This window comes from Seriola lalandi, unplaced genomic scaffold (assembly GCF_002814215.2).
Source record: "Seriola lalandi dorsalis isolate HSWRI2012SDOR001 ecotype SW California unplaced genomic scaffold, Sedor1 jcf7180002054516, whole genome shotgun sequence".
Lineage (NCBI taxonomy): Eukaryota > Metazoa > Chordata > Actinopteri > Carangiformes > Carangidae > Seriola > Seriola lalandi.
In genome coordinates this window covers 857,163-875,643 of record NW_019525069.1, presented here as the reverse complement: position 1 = coordinate 875,643, position 18,481 = coordinate 857,163, and the positions used below count along the sequence as shown (strand labels likewise).

The 18,481-nt window shown below is 40.4% G+C and overlaps 1 protein-coding gene across 1 annotated transcript in view; it reads left to right on the top strand.

The window, feature by feature from the left end:
* cpxm2 (carboxypeptidase X (M14 family), member 2) overlaps positions 1 to 18,481 on the top strand; it is a 29,750-nt gene that overhangs the window by 2,981 nt on the left and 8,288 nt on the right. The window contains exons 2-9 of the mRNA XM_023413356.2: positions 399 to 497; positions 5,867 to 5,976; positions 8,645 to 8,784; positions 12,394 to 12,478; positions 13,458 to 13,608; positions 14,998 to 15,086; positions 17,483 to 17,606; positions 17,817 to 18,013. Of these exons, the coding sequence (XP_023269124.1) occupies positions 399 to 497; positions 5,867 to 5,976; positions 8,645 to 8,784; positions 12,394 to 12,478; positions 13,458 to 13,608; positions 14,998 to 15,086; positions 17,483 to 17,606; positions 17,817 to 18,013 (995 nt within the window). The remainder of the gene's footprint in view (positions 1 to 398; positions 498 to 5,866; positions 5,977 to 8,644; positions 8,785 to 12,393; positions 12,479 to 13,457; positions 13,609 to 14,997; positions 15,087 to 17,482; positions 17,607 to 17,816; positions 18,014 to 18,481) is intronic.

The window sequence follows — 18,481 nt, the reverse complement described above, 5'->3', positions numbered from 1 at the left end:
GGTATTTTCATGATTGATTTGGACCTTGAGACTGTTACCTCATAAATATTATAAGTGCATTAAAGATCTTAATTGAGAGTGCAAATTAAATTGCGCCATTGCCTCCGCCACTGTGAGCAGGGACATACGCTGTAACTGACTGTAAGAGTTAAACACTTTCAAACCCTGTGCCTGGAGATTGTCTCTTGGTTCCGTCCCCAATCCTGAATCCATCCATATGTGCAGGACTGAATCCAGCCAAAGCTTTTTTTTCTTTTTTTTTCCCCCTTTTCTGTGTCAACACTATTGCTTTCCTGCTCTATGTTGACAACAGTGAATCAGCAATTTTGAATGTGACTCAATCTTTTACATTCCCCCTTTAAAAAAAATTCCTGTATTCATGTAATTTTCTTCCTTAGTGAAAACAGCCAACAAAAAGGCAGAGAAGAACAAGAAAAGCACCCTGAAGACCCCGAACAGCATCTCAGAGGCGGGACAATACAACCCAACAAAAGAAGGTGAGTCGAAGAACCACTGACACTCTCGTTTGTTGTGCGAAATTCATGATCTCCAAAAAAATTCATCTTCCTTCCTCCGACGTTCAGGGGATGATTTCTGCACTTTCACAGGAGCTGTTAGGATGGGGAAAAAGGAAACCAACTTTCTCAGAGATGACAAATATTTTGGAGAGGCGAAGAGTTTTCGAGAAGCAATTTTTCTTTCTCTTTTTTTTTTTTTCCCCTCCCTGAGAGGAAAAGTCTGGCAATATAAGATGATGCTCTCAGAAGTGGAGTCAAGCCACAGAGGCACTGATGTCCTCTTTGCCTATGAAGCATTGTGTTTGGTTTCCATGGATCACAGTATATTTGTTAAGCTGAAGCCAAGATGCCCCAGTAGCCTTCCTGTCACGTCGGATGACAGATTAAGTTTGCTTGACTGAAAGCGAGATTTAGGGCAAAGCGCGTGTACTTTGACCTCAGACTTTCCACAGCTCTGAACATGCTGATGTTGCCCATATTATACTTTTTTCTTCTTTTTGTTTTTTTTGCACAGTGTGAGACATTCAGCAGAACGGGAAGCTGTATTTAATAATGCTGGGAGGTTAAGATTGGGCGTGGAGACCAATGGAGAATTGATGTGTTTATGTTGAAACTATTGTAAGGAACCTACCGAGGCAGACAGAGAGGCTGCCATCTTTAATTTGCCTCTAGGGGAATGGGAGCAGAAAGTTGGATATTCATGCATGTAGGAAACTGGGAACTCAACGCCGACATGCCTGGCACAAAGAAGCCCACGCAGTTGAGATCTGGACAGCCCAGACTCCCGAAAATCATGTTTTCATGGTTTGAAACTGTGACTCAACACCAATCTGTTTTCCTAATTCGTTCCAGCGTCTCCTGGTAGCAGCTGATTTATCAGGGTCACACGATTCACACACTTTCTATACATCAAGAGCTCTATTACTCAGCTTAGGAAATTATTTAGCCTTGAAAATTGTAATTATTTGGCAATTGTTGAAGGTGTAGCAAAGCCTCAGTGGCTGCCACATCCACACATACCAAAACAATAGGGAATTCATTAAACAGGGTTCTAAGACGAGCAGTGATTTTCAAAGTCTGATTCAGCGGATGTTTCAGCAGCTCATTCATTATTCCCATCAGTTGTCAGAGAAACGTGTTGAAACAAGATGTTTCTGCCGAGATATGACAGTTTATCACATGTACAGTCAAGCTACAAAGGCTGAGCTTGACAAAATGCTATTGAGGGTTTTTTGAAATATTGGTCTGTTGAAAAGTCAAAATTGCATCAAGGTTTGCTTTGCAGCTGTCTGATGATTTGTATTGTGATTTATCCCTCAAGGTAAGACCGTGTAACTTTGGAAAAAAAAAAAAAACACAAAAAAAACGAATGAAAAGCTGAATTCATGATCAATAAAACGCTCAATCAAACACACTCAGGAAAATTGCTATTACAGCTTATAGTGGCAAATCTCAGCTCCTGTTTCGATTGTTCCAAGTGTATCAGTTAAAAACGGGTCAAGAGCTCTTCGTTTGGGAGCTTACGGTACATAAACATTGTAACATGAATTAATTACACTCCACCAGATGTGAAATAAGAACTTGTGATACATAACCTGACTAAACTTTAATCCCAGAATTGGTTTTGGCTTTTAGCAGCAGCATATGAAGCCTTGACTGTGTGTCTTGTCATTTCTATTATACATTATTGTTGAATCCAGATGCTGTGTTCCTGTGTGGGTCCTCTCGTGAAGGATTGCATACAGATGGTGATAATGATTTAGGGCTTTGCAACATGGCGGACGCCCATCTTTTTTTTTTTGTCCTGCTAACCTTGATCCTTTGGGCTGCTTCGAGGGCCGGGTTGTCCCTAATATGTTGTGATCGCTCCATTCAGAAAGCCCGTGGACTTACAGCATGTGTCTGATTCCAAAAGGATTTTAAATTTAGCCATAAAGGTTCACAAGTGGAGCAACACATGTTTTATTGCTGTATAGAGTTACTGTGGATACTGCTCTTACTGGTCCTACCACTGTCTTTGTTTCTGGCTTGTTAATCAACTTTTTTACACCCGAGTTTTACGGCGGCATCTAATTTGGTCTCAAGCTATGTTTTCTTTATGCACCAAACATAAATTCCCTCATGCGCGTGTGGATTTTGGAAGCTGATCTTCTTTGTCTGTGGCTTCTCTAAAAAAATCACAGTGCATGTGATTGACGATTGACTTCAGTGGCTCAGACATATCAGGCTGATGGAACAGTTATAAAACGCAAAGCCAGCTTCCTCTATGGACATAAATATTTACATTACTGCCAACTTCACACGCATATATATATATATATATATATATATATATATATATATATATATATACTGTAATAGCAAATGTCCAGATCTACAGTATTCTTGAGGAAAATTCCTTTGTCCTCTTTGCGCCTGTTTCACCTCTGAGTGTTCATTGTGAAGCCAGTCCTGGCTGTATGACAGCGACATGTGAAGCATATGTTCAAACAGACCGGTGCCCAATCGGAAATTCTTGCTCTGAAATTCCGTTGCTGTGGTCCAGGGAAGTCTGCAAACCACTCCATCTGACCCAAAGAGCCACTGGGCAACGGGAACTTCACACGTCAGCCTTGATTTGTCCATTTGGTCCTCGCTGGGCGATATCCATTGTGGTGTAAACGATGAGCCAATCTCACACAAAGAGCTCTATTTAGTACCACCATCTCAGTTACTGCAGTCACTTAAAGGCAGGCATTTGTTCAAATGAACTGCAGACTCCCTCCAGCAGCAAATTAAAACATTCTTAAGTGATGTGCAGCCTTCTCTTTTAAAAACTGTGTTTTTCCAAAATAAAGGCAGGAATGCCTCGAATACAGCCGCCTGCCTGACAGACCACTGCTGTGGCGTCAGTGGCTGCAACAGGATAATTGGCACGCTCATGGAGTTAATTACAGTATGATTATTCATATTGATGAATGCTAATTGCCATCATCAGTACCGCCAGTAAAGATATGAGCCATGGGACTCATTGCATTGATTGATCAGGCTCTTTTAGAGACCTGCACTGTGCCTTATCATCATCTACAGATCTGAATTTATGATTTAGGATTAAAATTCAATTCTAAAACAATAAGTTCAAATAATTCAATTTAACAACAGTTTTATAAGACTGTTGGAACGTGGCAACAAAAGACAAATCGCCCAGTGGATATTTAAAATTTTTCAAAGAAAAATAGACGAGCAAAGCAAGTCTGAAAAAATGAAATGACATATCCCATGACAAGATGAGTGGTGTTTGCATTGTGGCATTTCTGCACGACTAAGCATGAGGCCACACAACATGCCTAGAGCAAGACATCAAGGTCACACACACACACACACACACACACACATACACACTGCAGTCTGAATCACAGCTCCCAGTCATCCCATACAGTGACTACTGCCTCCGCTTTAGGTGTCCCCAGCTAACTCCACATCACAATAACTTCACACACATCACAGTCAGTTTACTAGTAATGGGGAGTACCACTGAGTCAGTAGAAACAGGTCTGAGGCTGTGTCTGTATCCGGCACTACATTTACCCTTTTTATTTGGGTGTCTGAATTCTGAGCGTGAAATTCATCCACTACATAATCCCACTTTGCAATGCACCACATTTTATACAGTAGATGCAACTCACTGCTGCATAACTCAGCAGCTGATGACATAAAACGATGACAACGATGATGATGATAAGTCAGAAATCTCACTTCACTTCTCACTATTTAGTGTCTATTCCAAAGGGAGTGAGTGAGTGAGTGGATGAGGGAGTGATTTTGGACACAGCCCGAGAGTCAAGTCTGAGAAAATAACCCTGTAACCCAGATGAGGTCACAGTGATGTCATCAGGGTTATTTCAGCTTGGGCTTGGACACTTTAAAACACAGAAAGCCTTGTTATAGCAGGAGACGTGGACTTAGGAAGACACTGGCGTTTATAGCAGTGAGGGTCAAACAAGAAGACGTGATTAGGTTGCATCATGGGAACAGTTGAATCCACCGCTCTTGGAGCTTGACCCTCAGCAGAAACTAAAGGTCAGGATTTTTCTGCCTCTGCTCTAATCTGTCTGTACACCAAATATATGGGAGTTGCTGTGAGACTCTACAGGAGCCGTAGGTAGTTTGTTTTAGATATCTTACAGGAATTTGTGCAAAAACTTAAAGGATCACACCACTTTTTTTTTTTATGATTTTGACCTGTTTGTCACTTTATCTGTTGCTATGACTGGCACCAAAACTCTCTTAGTCCAACAGTGCACAGCAGTGTTTGAGCATACAATGAGCTGTGTTAAGTAAATGTATGGTGATGTATGAGAATTAACCTTCTATTTATTTAATCCAATCCTTATTTATTCATTCTACAGCCTGTGGATTACTGTGAAAAACAAAATCTAACTCTCATCATCTGTGAAAGTCCATTATCCAATCACGGCTGAAAATCATAACAATCGCTTCCTGATATTGAAAGAGTTTCCTCTCATTTTATGGTTTAATCAAAACCTTTGAGAATACATATAAAGTTTTGTGTCCGCAGCTGCTGCAATGTCCCATTTTCTCTCTTTCAATAAAATCATATTGCTCCAGTCATTTTTAAACAATTTAATCATGTATTCAGGGTGCAGTTAGATGGCTGTGATAGGTGTGCATTGCAAAATTACCAAATAAAAAAAAGGAAAAAAGGGGGAAGCTTTCATAGTGTACAGTCATTAATCATCCATGAAGCTTGACATGTTTTGAAATTCACAGCAGTTGAAACATCAAAGTCTCGGTCACGCTGTTAAAACTCCATTTCATTCATTCAGGCTTCTTCCTTTTGTTGTTTAATTTTCCAGGTTTTTTAGAGAATGGGTTGTTTATACGCAGCATTGTGTGCACATTCAGTTTTTGTTGTGTGTGTGTGTGCACGCGTGTATGCTTGCGTGTGTGTGTGTATTGCTGAGAGGCAGAACAAAGAGACATCAACACAGATAATGGCCGCTATGATAGCAATCGCATTCAGCTTTAATTTGAGCGTTTCACATTATTAGATGAAGCTGTTCACTGCTCACTACGTGTTGACTGCATTAGCCTTTCTCAACAGAGCTTGTATTATTAGCTCTCCTCAGTTGCAAACAGACTGCAGCTGCTGTCCTGTTTGCTTCACACATTTGAGCTCAAGTCCAAATTGCTCATTACTGTTGAGTCATTTTTGTCAAGCTATTAACAAACGCATGCATGGGCCCCTGACTCAGGTGCTGTGCAGAAAGCAACGCTCCTGTAGTGAAGCAACACACATGATACATAACATTACCATCACATGCCAATTTATCATTCTCATTACCCAGAATGCCCTCCTATGGGATTGGAGACGCTGAAGATTGATGATTTCCAGCTTCATGCTTCAACTACGAAACGCTACGGCCTTGGTGCACACAGAGGTCGTCTTAACATTCAGGTAAGACGGGAATATAAATTGTTGGCGTAGCTTGAGTAAGCTTACCAGAAGTATTGGGGCTCACGTTACACCCTGGCCAATCTCACCTTTCCTTGGATGCCTTCATGTTTGGTGGAATCATTTTCCAGCAGCAATACCAAAGAAATACGGCTGGGAAACGGTATCTTTTCATTTTAATATCTGTTTAAGTTCATATTAATGCTCCTTGGAAAGATGTCTGCTGTGATAAGTTGCTTCTCCTCAGTTAAATGTGGATGGCATTATCATTCTATTTCAGCTCACAGCATATTTTTAATACTTCAAAGCTAACCCAACATAGAAAGTAATAGTGTTGCCATCAATACCAGGGGCAAGTCCCCAAACCTAATAAAAAAGGACTGGCATCTGGGAGAAGAGGTATTTCCTGTTAGTGCAAGCTGTGCTTTGAGGGTATTAGCCTGCGTACAGTCTGCAGCGAGCCTCATCCTCTGCAGGCTGCGCCGCGCCGAATCCAACGCCACAATTAATGAAACATACACACACATGCTGTTAATTCACTCAAGACAGCGGGGGCACTATGTCTCAGGAAACCAGCAAAACAATGGATTTATTGTTTGCTGCGCGTGAACCCCTGTGCATGTATGTGTGCACGTCGGGAATCGTGGCGGGACAGAGATAGTGTCCATTCTAGAGCACAATTATCTGTAAATCAGGAGAAACACATCAAAAGCAGATGTTGCCTGTTGAATCGGGCCTGCGGCCAGTGGACTTGGTTTATTTCCACTTTTGTAGCTGCGACAGTTTGTTTAGGTTCCAGACACCAACAGTACTGGGATGGATTTAACTTTCTCTTGATATTGGGAGACGCACACCAACAGGCACAACTGAAATATTACTGAGATTGCACATATCCTGTAAAATTGTAATAAGTGCAAAAGAAATGTTGATGAAAGAAAGCTACCCTGCAGCAAAATACATATAGCAACAGACAATTATGGTATACATGTGCCAGATTTTTTTCATTCCAGCAAGTAGTTCATGGAAGCTCCTGGATCTGCACCTGGCTGTGGATTGGCGTCAAAATGTAATCACTTGTTCCGTGGCCAAACCTTCATTCATATTTCACTGAACTCTGTTACAGACGTTCTGCTACAGTAACTACCAGACAGAACATTAAACTAAACCTATCGTTTGCAACTCTCGTCCATTTTCAACAACAAACTTAGTGTGTGCATTTTGGCTTTAGGAATGTGGTGCACTTACATCTGGAACGTGCGTCTCCTAGCTGCACGTTAATGAAAAAGTAAAGGATTGTTCACGTGACTTTTCTTTGTTTGTTTTCCCATTTTGAACCCGCATTCCAACACGAAGTCAGATCAGCCAATCAGCTTCTTTGACAACAGGAAGATGTGTGTCGGGCTTCTCTAACAGGCCTTTGCCACCTATGAGGAGTTGATGTGGATCTTTGCAGGAATATGACATTTGCATTCATCCAAAAATTCTCAATAATCCAAAATTTACTTCATTTACTTTTCATGATAAAGATTTTTAAATTCATTTCTCCAAGACACAACACATAGGGCCACATTCATTGGAGGAAAGCTTCAGTCAACACCAAACACATTTAAAATTAATGAAACATAATACAGTGATGTTGAATATTAACCAAATATAGATCACAAAACCTCAAATGTGTCAGAGCATCAGTAAGTAGTGATATTAGATTTACATAATAAATTACCTTTAACTCATCTTTGAAGTGAGAATATGTAAATGGGGACGTGTTACATCCCATTCGTCTGTTTTCATACGATTCTGTGTTTAGGCATAACGAGAGAGGCCTACTTCAAAGTGACTCGGCAGTTATGATAAAGAGGCAGCGATATTATAGACTCAGCATGTACAGAACTGTGTGTCAACACAATGTTTAAGTTCGGATGAAGTAGATGAACAATGTGGCCTGTCAGCATACAGCATGTGCGTGACGGTTCGCACCATCTCGCTCTGAGCCAACATTGTCAACTGGTGCAGCACAAGGCTTTACGGATGGAGAAGCATTTTAATGCATTATAATTAGTTTAACATTTTCAGCTGTTGAACCGAGCTAGCAAGCGTTAAGAAAACGTGTCCTCACGTTACATCAGTGACACGTCACAGCGCTAAAACTGTTGCAGAAAATTCAGGAATGCTGGGGTTCGGGAAAGAGGCAGCCCTGTCTCACAGATGTGTCCGGAGTTCATTTTCTGTAATTCAGCTTCACCGGCCTTTTTTTGCCCTTGTTATCTCCCTCTAGCCCAGTATGAGTTATGTAGGCTGCACCTGTTTTATACAGACGATATACTGTCTTCATCATGGTAGAAAACACATTTATCAGGCCTGGCTGATTCTCATCTAAACAGCATAGTTTAGATTGTCGGAGGATCAGATCGAAACATCTCAGCCTTGTTGACTTTTGCACACGTCACCCTCTCCACTGTCAACACTTGAATAGTAAGCTTTCATACATTTTTAAGAAAGCCAAGTAGAGCCTGTCAGTACAGTGCTCTGTACCATGCATAGACTCTGTTTGTGTGTGTGTGTGTGTGTGTGTGTGTGTGTGTGTGTGTGTGTGTGTGTGTGTGTGTGTGTGTGAGTCAACATGTACATCTGGAATAAAACTGTGCTCCACGCGGCTGTTTCTGGCCTGCAGGCAGGCCTTTATGAAGATGACCTCTATGACGGGGCCTGGTGCGCGGGGAGAGATGACCCGCTCCAGTGGTTCGAGGTGGATGCCAGGAGGCTGACAAAGTTCACAGGGGTCATCACACAAGGCAGGAGCTCCCTCTGGTCGTGAGTAGGAACCCTGCAGACATGCATGGAGAGTTGCAGATGGTCGCACAGTGAGGATGGGGATTTTCTTGTTGTCCAAGCTGACTTGAAAGGATAATTGTGGGGGGGTGGGGTTTCGTGCCAGTTTTCCTAAGTTGCTTCAAATCCTGGCGATGTCTGTCTTGAAGCTGTTTTAAATCATTTCATTTTTGTAGAACATGAAAAGCAATTTCCACAGAGCCAGATAATCCAAGATATTTAATATGAATCTTCTCTTAAGCTTTGTTATGTTTTTGTTTGCAAAAGTTGGTCAGGGCAGGCATCGTGCTCCACATTATTCACTCAACTTATCTCAGACCAACACTATAGTCCATCTAAGGATGGAAGAAAGATAAAATATGAGTGGAAAATATGCATAATATATCATTATTATTAATTAGATTTTTATCTTCTGCATCATGTCTGACTAATCACCTTCAGTTTACAAAGAGAAATTGAACTCCCCTCATGGAAATAGACTGTCTGGCTGGCCGACTGTCTTTTTATTGGTAACATACTTAGATTAGCAGTTAATCTTGTCAAGTTTGTAGGATTCATCCTCTGGGAGGTATGACTGTTGGTACAAAATTTCATGGCAATCCATCCAATATTTGTTGAGATAAAGTCAGTCCAGCTCAAAGTTGTGGACAAAGTGACAGACCAAATTTGCTGTCCATAGAGCCGTGCCGCTACAACCACTTGGCTAATGTCAGCCCAAAAACACGTACATGGCCAAATTAAATATGGCATGAGTTTCAAAATGACTATGGGAAATGAAAACTGGAAGTTGACCGTCAGCAATAATTGCTCCAAAGCTCCAAATGTCTCTTAGATTTTCCTTTAAACCCAAGTGGAAAATTTGACTTTCACAAATATAAACAAAACAAGCTTTTCAATTTCATTCCACATGGCGCCGATCCTTCACTGGTGTTTGCCCTTTTCACAAGTCTTTTCTGATCCCCTCACTGTGGGATTGAGGATTTATTGATTGGAGTGCAGCCTCATTCTTTCATGTCTCTTAAAAGGTCACCACATTATAAAAATAACACTGGAGGAAATAGATTTTACTGGACTGTAAGCTGGTTCATCACACTCAGATGAAGGGTAAAAAAAGGGGGGGATATAACAAGTAGGGATTATTTATGACTTTAATTATATACATATACTTTCTTTAACATATACTCTAAATTTTGAAATCACCTACTCACCTCTGTCGCCTCAGTTACTATACCAGAGTGTAAATTATTTTGTACAGTTTTTAAGGTAAAGATAAAATATGTAGACTCATGTATAATTGTAGAGTAGCACTCTTTCTGACTCTGGGTCAGTTTTCACCTAGTTTAGGTAAAAAAAACTCAGAAGCAATACTGCGTTAATTTTACCTAGTATCAATGAGTATTATATCAATTTTTACCTGCTGTTAGAGTCATTATTTACTTTTGTGTTATTTACAAAATAAAATGGCTAATTTGACCCAGCGGCCTGCTGATACGCTCCTATAGGTCGTATCAGCAATAAATGTGTGATAGATCGTTCGGGTTGAAGGAAAATAATAATAACACTGGGTCATAACATCCATTGTCTCGGGTTTAGTTTGGTTTACTGCCCACTATCCACTGAACAAAGTTAACCCGGTGTTATGTTGACGCTAGATTGAATTTGTGTCAATTCTGACCTTTGATGCTCACATGCGCACAGAAAACACATGCTGTACAGTACATAGCTGAGCTCTTCATGAGCTATTCAGAAATCCACTCGAGGCTCACAAAGGATTAGGTGTGTGTGTGTTTTGTTATGGAGAAACATACCTGTTGTCATAGTGCTTCACCTTGAATTATACAGCCCCACATTTTTCAACAAGACTAGATTCTCCATTATGCTCCTGTAGACCTGACTGTATAAGCTCCTTTTGTGTCAGGGAACAATACAGTAAACTCATCCTCACTGTACAGGCGTGTGGTCTAAATTGAAGTAATAGGTTTGAGGTAATATTTTGAATAAGGACTGCTGACTGAGGTTTTAAAGGTTAGGAGTAATGGATTTAATCATGTTCATATTTACCTTTACTTTCAAAATCAGTGATAATCCATTAATAACAACAGCTTAAGGGTTGCCAGGTTGTACCATATGCATGTGGCTGGGGACTTAATGGCTTTTACAGACCAAAATATGGTATTAAGTTAGTTCTCAGTTCTGCTGTTATATGTCAGTAAGTGATTAATGAAAGGTTCTTCCACTACAATAATGAATTTTGATGCTATGCAAAATATTCATTATAGGGGTTAAAAAATGTGTAATAAAATAGTTTATTTGTACGCCTACCACCACAACACCTTTCATACACATTCATGACTTGCAAACTTATAATACAGGTAATACAGTATAACAATAAATAGTTAAATGCCGGACCAATGTACAACAACATAGTGTTGAACTGAAGAGAAAGGCTGTACTTACTGTACATTTAAGCTGGTCTTCTCTTCATAAAAGAAAAAAAAAAACGAACAACTGCTTCTGTTCACATTTTCCCGCACCATCTACCTACTCTGACTTTGCTCTGTAATAATATTTGACAACTTTTGGCCTTTGTGCTTCTTAATTGGGAAGGGTGGCACAGACTTCTGGAAACTGCTGCGTAGCTGGAGAGCATGGGGAGATACTCTATCAGGCTGTGTTTGTAATTTTCCTTCACGGCCAGCACGATCTAAGGGCACAAGAAGACATTGATTCCTGAGACAGAATTTCTCCTCAATTAGCTCTGTAGGGCATGTAGCTGTCTGTGGTGCCAGCTCAGGGGCTTCTGTCTATAACAGCGCTTTAATTAGCAGAACTGGGAATTCTTGCCAAGCTGTACCAGCTCAGCACTGATGTCTTTATCCAAAAGCATTGGAGCAACTGCCAGCCTACATACTGCACACTCCGGGCAGAGCTCTGTCTGGTATGATGGGACATTAAGTCATCAGTGAACTCTTCTTGCAGACAGACATAAAAAAAAAAAACACTGTCGTGTTTTGATTTTTCACCCCCTTGTGCTCTACATATGCTATTTCTATTGGACCGTACCAGTGTGCTTGTAAGTTGTAGCTTGACTGCAACGCCTGTGTGCTTTACATTTGTATTGAACATGTTCAAATGCATGCTGTACTTCTGAACAACCATGCCTTTCCATTTACCTCCATTCATTATTGATTTTTGTTAAAGTTACATTATTGTTGCCAGGGCCATAGCCTGGATTTTAGAAAATCCAAGTCAAAGTCTGACTGTGGATTTTTAAATTTGGTTCATTCACTTATATATATCAGACTAAAGTTTCCTGAATTTCTGAATCGAAACTCCACCCAGTTAAGATGAAAATCATCTCTCACTTTTGATCAGATGCCAAAACTTTAAATAATAAAAGACTCAAGTGACACTTCTAATATAAATTCTTTGACCTCCTCTCCAATTTTCCTACTTTTAAAATGGACTTCCACCCTGTGAGATTTAAGCGCGGCTGGATGTGTGCTGAGCGACTTCCTCGCCGTCACCTCAGTGCTCCATTTGCATTGAATTCAGCCTGACAGGATATTTCTTTTCCTCCTCTCATAACAGAAGTGACTGGGTGACCTCGTACAAGGTCATGGTGAGCAACGACAGCCACACCTGGATCACTCTGAAGAACGGCTCAAAGGACTTGGTGAGTAACAATCATGACATTTAAAAACGCACATTTCCCAACATCTACAAAGTAAAGCTTTTGAGCTTGAGCGTTATTATTCTTTCTCACTGTATAGTAGCTTCATAAGGAGTCTTGTTTTGTCTGTCCCTGACTGACTGGAAGCAGACAGAAAAATTAATTCTTGCTTGAGAGCAATTACACAGGGAGCTTTGGGTCTCTGCTTATTTCCAAGCTTAATGAGCTGAGAGGGAATAGTAAATACTGATGATCCTCAAGCAGATGGGGACCTCATCTTGCCTCTCTTTTCTACTTGAAGTAACTGAATAGACAGAAACCAAACACAGCGATACCCTGACAACAAACTACAGCAACTAATCGCTGATGCATCGGATGTAAAATAACAACCACATAAATAATCCCATTATCAGTGAACATGCAGATCTGATTAAGTTGATACTTTTGAGTAGAATCATATCTCCGTTGCTCCCTGCTGTGGTTCACATCCCCACAAATGAAATTTTGGTGTAACCGTAAGCTCCCTCGGCTGGTGATGTCATAGATGTGGGAGATAATGCCTCTGCATTGATTTAGTCTCCGATACAAGCTTCCCGCTCACCAGCTCGCCCTACCTTTGCGCAAAATGCCAAACTTCACTGCTTGTCTTTCAAAAACGCCAAAAGGTGCAGAGAAGAAGTCCGACTGTGGACATTAGAATTTACAATAAACTCCCAGGGATATCAATTTATTCTATTTCCAAAAGCAAACATACATACAGTACATTCAACTTTAAAGATAAAGTTGAATGTATGTTTTATTTATTTATGCCTTTTAATATCTAGGACAATTAATGACAATTAGCATAGTAGGCTACATTCGGCCCCTATACAGCTGTTGATCGAAAGCCATCACCTTCTGAGAAATAAACTAATAAATGAAATGAAAAATCCTGCTCTTCAGTGTTAAATCACCATCGGGCTGAATGTGTTTGCCTCAGTAGATCTTCAGTGCCAACAGGGAGAAGGAGATCCCAGTCCGGAACGTCTTCCCAGCGCCGGTGGTTGCTCGATACATCCGAGTCAACCCTCGCTCTTGGTTCCACAGCGGCAGCATCTGCATGCGAGTGGAGATCCTTGGCTGTCCTATGCCAGGTGACGGGTTTGTATGGACGAAGCAGGCACATGAATAATTCCAAATGAATGAATGAAAAAAAAATGAAGCAGGCTTATTTATTTCTAATGAGGCTACTACATCAATACAGTGGGGTCGCTGAGGGCTCCGGCAAAAAAATAACAAAAAGAATCTGGTTCAGCTTTTGCCACAGAGCAATGAAAAGTCATCTGACAAGGCCCTGTGTTGGCCAATGAAATACACTGAAGCTCAGGTAGATTACCTTGTCATCGATGTGACGAAATGTTAAATAATCATCCCAAAAATCCTCTAAATTAAACGACAACACAGTATGTTGATCAGTGCTCTCAAGAACGTAGCTGGTTGGGTGGTTTGGGTTAAAATAATAACTTTGTTATGGTTAGGAGACCTTTGTTGTCATGGTAACAATAATAAATAGTTACAGTCGGAGAAAGACTGCAGTCTTGGTTAAAAAAAAAAAAAAAAACAACATCAAAAAAACAGTGTTGACTGCTGAGGAAACTGTAAATGAACAGCTGCTTCCTGTGTTAAAATCTTAGGTTGCGTTGATCCATCCACCCTAACCTATGTGGACTGTGTCAGATTATTTACTTTCCTATTTCATAGTGTTATAAACTGCTGTGCCATGTTTTGGCTCTGGACCTCTTGGATTTCAGTGACTCACCAGTGCCTGAAGCCACACGCCCCCGCCAACAAAGCCACTTGCATTTTTTTTTTTCTAACTGCAGGGCTGTTTTCAGTCTGAAAGCCATGTGACCCTTATAAAAAGCATACCTTTTTAACTGACTTGAATGTTTGTATTGGTTAAAGGGACAATTCACCCTAAACACAAACCTACCCCTCAGGCTTTCCTACTTACCTCTGTATCAAACCATGCAGTTTTGATTTTATGTCCTGCAGGTTTTGAGACAGTTTTCACTGAAACATTTTCTTCTGAAAAAATAGTCCCAATGAAAACTCGGCACAGGAACGTCTGTCGAGATTATCCACAGTAACTGGGACATTGTTTCTATAAAGCCAGGTTGCTGTTGAGTTATTAATGTGTAACTTTTGAGCGCTGGGAGCACAACACATTAAATTAAATTTCACGTCCTTTGTGTTGGGATGCCGACAGAAACCTCAAAGGCACTTATCTCGAAACCTTGGCACAAAATACCAGAACTTTCTGGAAGGCTAGACACCACTATAAACAATAGAGAAAATATGTTTCTTAGTAATATGGCTGAACATGAGGAAAGAGAGCAGATGCTCAGCTTTTATAGTCTTTACACACCTGGTGTGACTGATCATTTCTTTCCTTAAATATCATTATAAATAAAGTAATATACAAATAAAGCCTTCTTTAATTTCTGAATATCAATTACTGGATGTTTTCTGATTCCCTGCAGATCCAAATAATTATTATCACAGACGCAATGAAGTCATCACGACAGACGACTTGGACTTCAGACACCACAGCTACAAAGAGATGAGACAGGTGAGTCACAGCGAACAGGAAACAACAGCCTACTCATTTTTTATTCAGCAAAGAGACCAGAGCATGGAGCAATAAAACATCCTGCGTAACTGTGAGCCAACACCAGACGAGTTGTGTCCTTTTGCAAGAACAAAGTGTGCAACAGCAACAAATGAACCCTGCGCTGCCAGCCACATGAAAATGCATACAGCATCTCCTCGGTTGTGTCATTACTTATTCATATAGTTGTCATGAACAGTAGCCCGTTTGTACCGACAAGGAGGACAGCTGTATTTGTCACTGTGTACCCTGTGACTGAGTGATTGTGAAGGTACAAGTGCTGTGAATCGTAATCGTCTCTAATGTAGCGGCCCTCCTGTGCCAAACAGTCTGCTACTGGTGTCCTAACCTGCTGTTATGACCCACAATGAGACTTAGTCCAATTAACGCTGGCTCTGTAGAGTCGTACAACGACCCGGTTTTCTAACCCAGCCACAAAAAAATGAACAATTAAAAAGACTTGTCTTCTCTTTCTCTTTTTCTTTTTTTTTTTGTTACCTTTGAGGCTAATGTGTGTCGCACTGGGTGTCCAGCCTCTATAGGCCTTCACAGAGAAAGGAAGGACTATTTTTAAAAACTCAGCTTCTACAGCCTTTTCACCCTTGACATTTCTTTTCTCCATGCAGGTACCTTGGTACCATATCTCCCTCTTGTCCACGGCACTTTAAATAGTGCTGTGAAAGGACCTCAGAGTGGAAATAGGCCATTGTGACTTTTCAAATAAAGTACATACCCCATGAGAGGAGTGAAAAAGATATCTCTTAAGGACTGTCCTTTCCCTGATCACGAACTGACTGTAATGTAGTAGCCCTGGGAATACTGATATTGCCGTGGACAGTAGAAAACCATTTTAAAGGAGGTGGAAAGAAAGAACATTGTCCACATTCTTCAAAGAGGAGGATGGCACATTCCCTGGCCATTATCATGGCACATCCCAGCCAAGGAGCCTCATTTAATGACAGCATTAGCCTAAATATATAGTCGCTATAAGCAGATTTAAACACCGTCAGCACCATTCAGTTTTATCATAAGGAAAAATAAACACTCACTGGGTTGTGTAGTATTAAAAGACCTTTAAAACAGAATGTTCTATATTGATTCCGCTAACTACGACCCAGGTATGTTTACCGAGGGGATTCTGTGTCTTATTAAACTGGATGTAATCTTGTGTTTAATGAACAAAAGCAGATGTTTGCGTACTTGGTTAGAATAGTCAAGATTCAACCCAGACTTAATTAAAACTCCATCCCTCCAGACTGGTTAATTTCTTCGGCAGCAGCTGGAAGAATGAGTAAACACAGCTTTCTGACATTAATGCAGTCGCTCTACTTAACAGCTTGTTAGTCTTTTTCCTTGCTGCACTTCTTTGTGTCTTCACTCATGCCCATACGGGTAAATGATAGTCACTGCTATTTTAATCAGCTCCTCTATGAGCCTGTCTTCATAATTACCTTGACTGCTTCTCACACAGCCTCCCTCACTTGCTAGAGTGATATTAAATAAGGTCTGTGTCACAGCACTGGTGATATTGCTTTTGAAATTTCTAATAACATGGAGATTATTTTGTACTATTGTGAGGCTTCAAATACCCAGAATTTAGAGTAGAAATACCTTAAGCCTCTGAAAATTTAAGGTATTTCTTTATAGAATCTAATATTCAAGACGAAATAAGTAAAAAAATATAAATATTTATTTTAATTTTTTCACTCAGAAACTAAGCTTTTCAGCTTCATCAGGATTGTGATGTGTGCTCTCATGATTATAACTAATTAAATGATTAGATAATGAGCTCATCCATCTTTTAGCTCATCCACAAGCAACTAATTTGAACAAATTTACCATCTATACTTTGAACTTGACAGTTTATCCTCTACCTTGAAATCACAAAACAGTCTTAACTCAAGGTTAACTTACTCGCTTGTCCTGGAGCTTTCAGCAGATGGAGTTATCATTGAACAGTAGATATTCAAACTTTACATTATTGTGAGCACTTTTATAACTTCTTGTCCATATTGTGGCAACTTCATCGACCGATGAAGGCCATGAAATATGGTAGAAAGTTCCAGAACAAGTAAAAATAAGTTATTTGGCACAATTTCCTATTTACTATGAGCTTATTATGGCTTCTTTGTGTGAGATCATTTGTTTGTGAAGTAACTAGAAACCAGACCTACAAGAAATGTAGTTACACACTATATTTCACATGTTGCGGAGAAGAAGCTGCAAAACATGAAAATATCTCAAAACTGTTTTTCTTAATGTTTGAATAAAATTGTTGTTATTGTGTAAAAGATATTTTAGGTAAGATTTTATATGATCTATTAAGAGCTGATGCCTGATTATTTTACGCTCCGCAGCTTATGAAGGTGGTAAATGAGATGTGCCCCAACATCACCCGGATCTATAACATAGGAAAGAGCCACAGCGGTCTCAAGCTGTATGCGATAGAGATTTCTGACAACCCGGGAGAGCATGAAGTTGGTGAGTGTATTTAAGGCAACAGCAAGTTTTGATGCAACAGGACGTGATTGCTCAATTTAATGTACAATAATAACAACATCAGAGACATCACACTGTGTTCCTCTGAGTGTTTTTCTCTGTGTGGCTGCACATGTAGTCACAGTGATTGCATATTTAATCTTCCTCTTTCTTTTCCCCCAATCTCTCCCTTTTTATGAACCTGTTGACCAGGTGAACCAGAGTTTCGTTACACAGCAGGTTCCCATGGTAACGAGGTGCTGGGAAGGGAGCTACTCCTCCTGCTGATGCAGTTCATGTGTCTGGAGTATCTATCTGGCAACCAGAGGATACGTCACCTGGTTGAGGAGACCAGAATCCATCTATTGCCATCTGTCAACCCCGATGGGTACGAGAAAGCCTTTGAAGTGGTAGGTCTGCAAGACGGCCATTAGTGACCTCATATCACGCACTGGCCTCTGGTGAAAACAGCACCATATCTGCTTGGCAGGTCTTCTCTCAATAAGAGCACATGTGGTGCAGTTGCATGCTAGAAAATTGGTTTGAATGAACAGGTTGAATATATAAAATGAACAGTGCCCTGATGAGCCATACAGTGAGGTCCAAAAGTCTGTATATGTGTTATACAAGTGAACAGAAGTGGCTGCCTGTTCTGCTGTAAAATACCACTGAAACACATGTTGCTTGGTATGGTTTTAAATCAGCTGCAGGCCTGTAAGATTAAAGGCCCTGTATTAATGAAAAGCAAATACACAAAGACAAGTAAAGGAGGACATAAGTGAGTCTGACAGTGCTTGGCTTCGGCACAGTCAATGACATCATGTCATTTGGTGACCTGATGTGCAAGTGTGCTGTATGTCCTATAACACTCTGTATCA